Genomic DNA, 6,620 nt, shown 5'->3' on the forward strand with positions numbered 1-6,620 from the left:
TAATAATTCCTTATTACACACTACTCCCGCCCATATACTGGAATTTAAATTTAATCTTTTCTGTGGTTACCACATATGACATTCTCTTTTTATTTTTTACTGTATTGGTTGTTTCCCTTGCCTATGATCTGTAATGCCTATGTGTATATAATATATATATAAAATATATATTAATATGCATAATATAACATATGTAATATATAATGCCAATTACATATATATATATATATATATATATATATTTAAATGCCTAGTTTCCTTCAATAACCACCTCAAGCCTTTGTCTCTCCCCTTGCCTTGCCTCTCCTCCCACCAAAGAAAGGTGTTTGGTACATATATAACTATATATGTGCATGTTGAAAAGCCTCTCTAGAATGAAAATTCCTTTAAGGCAGGATCTATTTGACTTTAACCCTTTGTGTTCTCAATGGCTAGCACAAGACTTTTCTTAAAGTAAATGTTATTAAATGCTTTTTTATTAACTGAAGGCTCAGTTCAGTCACTTAATATATTTGTGACCCTGGGCTAATCATTGGACAAGTTAAGTTCTCTATCATCTGTAGTTGGTATAGATGAACTATAAGATCCCTCTGAGCTCTATATCCTGCAATTCTTCAGAATTCTTCACTAACTAGTAATTTTTTTTTTCTTTTCTTATAGCAAACCTTGAGGGAAAAATGGGTGGAGTTCCGAGCTTTGCAGTTACAGGAACAACGCCTGCTTCATGGTAAATGCTGGTTTCCTGCTCAGAAACCACATACTCATCTTATTATTTGCACAAGGCCTTCAGCAGGAATTGATGCTTAAGGTCTTTGTCATTTAAGGAAGGTTTACATTAGCACTGATGTCTTTTACCCTTCCCTGACCTGCACATGCATTTTTATAGAAGAGGTATCTGGTAGCAATTTGGAAAACCATCTTCTATTCCTGACTCCTCAGTTACTCTGTTGTATATCTGGGAAAACTTTTGGAAAGTGCTTCTAGAGTTCATATGTGATACTTGGACTTGGGGATCTACTTTTTTATATTTTATCTAGAGTTATTGTTCTTTATGGTTTCCATTTAGGGAAAAGATGGCAGAATCATAGATTTGTGGAAGGCTAGATTTGGAAAAGACATTAAAAATATCATGTTGCATTGGAAAGAACAGCATATTTTGAAAAAGAAAACGGGTTAAAATTATATTTACTACTTTTGCATTTCTCATATTTCAATCACTCTTACAATCTTCACACCTAAATAAAATATTTCATGTAATTTAAGAGATATTCAAAATAGATAAAAATATCATATTATTAAAACTATCTTTAAAACCAAACTATAGTAATTGTCTTGAAGGTTTTGTGTGAAGATCAAGTGAGGTACCTATTATGATAAGCACTTATCTCCATAATCTTAAAAGTCCTTTCCATTTTAAAATCCTATGACCAATTCCAACCTCCCCCATTTTATCAAGTAGGAAATGAAGACCAAGATATAATTATTTACTTGCTTATAGTCACATAATAAGGAATAGAGTTAGGAGATAAATCCAGGTCTTTAAAGGGTCTTTAAGCTAATGACCACTTGGTTAAATGTGAAGATTGCTAAAAGTGATTGGAATATGACAATTAGGAGCTTCAGTATTTCCTCATTTGCTACAGAATCCAATATGAACTAACAAAAAATGAACATGATAGTCCTTCAAACCTTTCTTTGTCCAAGAGGACTTAAATGATGCATGAGTTATCTATGAGCACAAGACTTATCTGTACCCATGGGCTTGATACCTAAGGATAACTGTTAAGATATGGAGCACTGAGCTGTCCTGATTAATCTTTGTAATCTTTCAGGATTGTGGGATCTGTTCTTCAGTGGGAGATGAACTTTCTAGGGTCCTCATCAAATATGAATGTGATCTTTCTAAGGATCAAGAAGAATTAATAAACTCGTGGAATAGATGGGAATGAGGGAAGAGATCCTGAATAAGTGAATTTGATCTCAGTTTCCTAACACCATAATTAAGGGCAGAGAATAATCATACTACTAATTAATTGTAGTATCAAATATGATTTTGAGAAAAAGTAAAGCCAATTGGGGTACTTTTTGACTTTATGACCTTGTGAGCCATACTGCCCATGAGATTTTCTTGTCAAAAATGCTGGCATGGTTTGCTATTTTTTTCCCAAGTGGATTAAGGCAAATAGAGGTTAAGTGACTTGTCAAAACTCACATTTCTAGTCATTATCTGAGGCTGAATTTGAACTCAGGTCTTTCTCGCTATGGGTACAATACTCTACCTCAGTTTACTAAGTCATGTACTACCTCATTTATACATATATGTATTTATGTATGCACATACAAACAAATATAATACATACATGTATATATACACATACACATGTATGTTTATTTAACTTTAGTATGTACTATGTTATTTTTATGCAGCAAATTTCTTTAAGTAATTATGCTTTAAGTAGATATTACAATTGGTTTCTATTTCTCCATAAATAGCCCCAAAACAAGTTGAATATGAACTGAAATCTATCTTAATAGAAAAAAATTATATATAATCCATATGGATACAATTAAGAACTGAGTCTATCTTTTTGTTTTGGCTTTAACTTTTTTGAAGTGGATTTTGTTAGAATGTATATTTCTTATTAAAGAAGTACACTGAAGTACTGAGCCAAAAGGGATGTGTGCTATGAGCACTCAATGAACATTGAAACATGAAATAAAAATGTCCAAAGATATATTTAATTTTATTTTTCTTGATGTTTACAAAGTTGTGGATGTGTATTATTATGATTTGCATATTGGGAAAGATTCATTTCTTGAATCATTCAGGAAACTTTTATTTAGTGTCCATTCTATGTAGTACTACTATACCAAGTAGCAGGGGAAAATTCAGGAAAAAATAAGACACAGGCCCAATCCTCAGAGAACCAACAGTCTAATGAGATGATAAGACATATAAAAATAGTAATAAAAGTTTGCCTTATGGTGGTGTAAGATTTACAATGTGCTTTTCTAACAACCACCCTGTTAGGGAGAGGTATTATCTTCTCTTGTCAGATTGAATGACTTAGTCATGATCAAATAGCTGGTAGTTGGTTAAAGATTAATACAACAAGATAAAATATTACATAAAAGAGTTCAAAATGCTGTGAAATAAGATAATTGTGATTCTCTGTGTGGGTATATATGTGTATTGGGAGAGAAGGGTGGCATTTCAGAAAGGACTACCTTGAACAAAAATTGGATGGAAATGAGAAAGCTCAGGTTACTCATATCATCACTGTTTATACCCACATTTTAAAAATAAACTCTTAGAATTATTAAGTAATTACAGTGCAGATAATATTCTCTATATTCTTTAATGGGTTTATCAAAAATAGAGAAATTAGACTTTCTAAAGTTAGGAACTGATCATTAAAATTTAGCTATTGGTTCTGGATGGTTATGGGGTCATTCTAGGCTCTTGAATGAATGAATGAAGTAACTTTAAAGCCTAATATGAATATTTGCATTCCTCTATGTAGACTTTTAAAGGACCACTCACCAAAGATATATTAGAGTGGAAAATGTTGTATTTCTTTATTTTTCTTCTTTCTTACTTTTGACAAACAGTAGGAGTTAAAGAAATGATCATTGTCTTTAGTATATGATATCTTGATATTAAGGAAAGGCCTGGATATGGAATGAGATGATTTGTCTCTGATGCTTACCAGCCAGCACCTTCATCTTCTAAGCCTCAGTTTCATGTGCAGATAACACTCATACTACCTACTTTAGAGGACTGTTGTTCACTGCAGAAATCTGGGTTACTGTTGAGTTTATTATGCAACAAATCTGTGGGCAGAGGGATTTCATCACCATTCCATAGGATGACTGGCTTATTTTCTCATTTTTAGGTGATGCGGTGGACAGCTCAGGGCTGGAAAGTTTGCAGTCAGAGGACTCTTTAGTGGAAAGCTCATCAGGACTGGCTGCCTCTTACCAGAACCGTAACAGCCGCCTTTCCAGTGAAAGTAGTTGTAAGAGCTGGTTGAGCTCCATGACTGTGGAAAGTGAGGATGGTTATCAAACTTGCATGTCTGAGGATTCATGTCAGGAAACACTGAGCCGGCAGACCAGCATGGAAGAGGAGTGTTTTTTCCTCAAGGATGGTGACATGGCACTGAGGAAGTCTTCCACCAGGAGGAACAGGAACATCAGTACTGCCAGCAGTGGTTCCATGTCTCCTTTGTGGGAGGGGGGTGGCAGCAATTTTGTTAGCGTGTTTGGGACTCTGCCACGAAAAAGCAGAAGGGGAAGTGTTCGGAAACAACTTTTGAAATTCATCCCTGGCCTGCACCGAGCTGTGGAAGAGGAAGAAAGCCGATTTTGACAAGGGAGGAGCCCTTTTCAAATGAGCTCATTCCATAAGGACTTGCAGTAATCAAAACATATGGGATAATCTGAACTTCAGCCCACCCAGGAGAGGGCTTATGAAACTGACAAGGGACCTCAAGGCAATAGTAGCCTTTATTTAAATGATTTGTCTACATTTTGTTGCTGTTGTTATTGTTGTTTCTAAAGCACTTTTGAAACAACCAAATTCACAAGGGAGATAAGTCTCCCAACCTCCTCCTTATTATTTGGGTGACTTTGTGCAATTCATCTACTTTTCTGGGCTATAATAGATGAGGATCTATAAAATAAAGGGGTTGGACCCAATGATTTAGATTATCCCACTTAAACAAATTGTTGAGGATAGATTTGATTTATTAATGCACAAGAAAGTACATGTCAATCTGGTGTTGCCTGTGTAAGAAAGGGAAATATTATTATTTATATTGCCCATATGAAAAATAAGCTTGAGCTTTTAGACTCAAATTAGAAAACAAACAAACAAACCAACCTGAATGCCTCAAGCAATATGACTGCTTGAAATAATTTTTTCTCCCCACAGGCTGCTTAGTGGATTTCCCTAAAACCAATGTATAATCTGGTATATTTTAAATCAATGTATGTTTAAATGTATAAATTAACTGCAGATTCTGGAGACTAATACTTCTCTATGCCATAAAGGGAGGGTAAAATAAAAGATCATCAGAGATATATCAGGCCAAATTTAATTTGGGAATCAGGATACATTTTTCTAACAAAAAACTAACAAAAATCCTTTCTAACAAAAGGGGTTATCAAAACTTTGAAATGGATTATTGAGCATAATTATTAATTCTCTTTCCCCTGAAAGCTTTAAAAGCATGAGAGATTCTCATTTTTCAAGGCTAGTTCAAGTGTGTTCTTTCTTGAAGATGGGATAAGGATTGGATCCCTTCACAACATATTTAGATTTTATGATAATTTTCTCTGCATTGTCCTAAGGCCTAAGAAATTTGATCCCAAGACATTTCTCCTTGTCACCTCCCAAATTGTATTTGTACCTTTTTGAACATTCTTCTATCCATCAGGGTGCATAGTTACTAAGGCTTCAAAGCTCCTGGGATGAAGATGATTATTACTTTCACCCTGGAGAAAATCATCTGAATTACCAATAATAATTTTTAGTTTTTTTCAAATAAGATGTATTTCTTTGGGGGGGGGTCGGGAGAAGGGGAAAAAGAGAGAAGAGTTTGGTCTACTACCACACATGAATAGGCTTCTAAAATAATCCAAAAGTTTCATAATTTTGGAGAAATAGTGAAAAAAAACCTGATAGCATTTATAATGAAAAGTCTTTTTCTACTGTGATCTTTAAAAATTTCTGAATTCATAGCAATATAGAATTTAGAAGAAAGAAATATAATTGGACTTCCAGTAAATAATATTTGATATTGCATTGGTGCTATCAAGTTTTCATAGGACACTTCCCTCTACAATTATGCCACCATGAAAGGAAGGATTTAAAATTCACAGTTTTAGGATACTGCTTAAACATGTCATTTGTACTCTATTTGAGAAAAAATTTACGTGAAAAGAAAGTTCTGATTGTTTCTGTTGTTCTGGTCATCCACAAGCAAGTTTTCTATCCTGTTTATTTTGAGAGCAATTGATAGCCTTATCTCTTACCAATAAATTATGCTCAGTAGCAATATTTTGAGAGATGATGCCAAATAAGTCCTAACTGTGTGTGTTGTTTTTTTTTAGATGTAATTATTTCTCTTCAGGCTTGTGATAGACCAATCAGACTAAATGTTGGTACAAATGAATGCAGTATTTCAACTTAATCGTACCTCTCTGAGAGCCAGTAGAAATAAATAAGCCTTATTTATTTCAGGAAAACTGAATTCAAAACCTCATGTATCTTGATAGTTGCCTCATGAACAACTCACAGGAAGCCTGAAAATCAGCCCTCCAGTAATCAGCAGTTCTTTGGGTCTTACCATATTCTTTGGGAATTGCAGAATGTCATGCAATTAAAGTGAAAAACACATTTTGTCACCCAGCACAAGACAGGAAACCAAAACTTTGTAAGTAGTGAGAATATGTGGGAAAGGAGGACTGTGGGCTTGGCTTAACCAATATCTCTCTCAGGTCTCAATTTACTCACCTTTTGATGATACATTCAATATTTGAATTCCCTGGCTCAATTTTGAGAAAATTTCTGCTTCAGATCTTCCTAGGGTAGTGAAATGATTCTTTATCATTTA

At 34.2% G+C, this 6,620-nt stretch overlaps 1 protein-coding gene across 3 annotated transcripts in view; it reads left to right on the forward strand.

Moving 5' to 3' along the window:
• The window catches only part of CYTIP (cytohesin 1 interacting protein), a 77,890-nt gene extending 71,803 nt beyond the window's left edge, over positions 1-6,087 (forward strand). For all 3 annotated transcript variants that reach the window (XM_051986352.1, XM_051986353.1, XM_051986351.1), the window contains 2 exons: positions 661-727; positions 3,897-6,087. In XM_051986352.1, coding sequence (XP_051842312.1) covers positions 661-727; positions 3,897-4,372 — 543 coding nt within the window. In that variant the 3' untranslated portion in view covers positions 4,373-6,087. The remainder of the gene's footprint in view (positions 1-660; positions 728-3,896) is intronic.
• The last annotated feature ends 533 nt before the right edge of the window (positions 6,088-6,620 follow it).

This window comes from Antechinus flavipes, chromosome 3 (genome assembly GCF_016432865.1).
Source record: "Antechinus flavipes isolate AdamAnt ecotype Samford, QLD, Australia chromosome 3, AdamAnt_v2, whole genome shotgun sequence".
Lineage (NCBI taxonomy): Eukaryota > Metazoa > Chordata > Mammalia > Dasyuromorphia > Dasyuridae > Antechinus > Antechinus flavipes.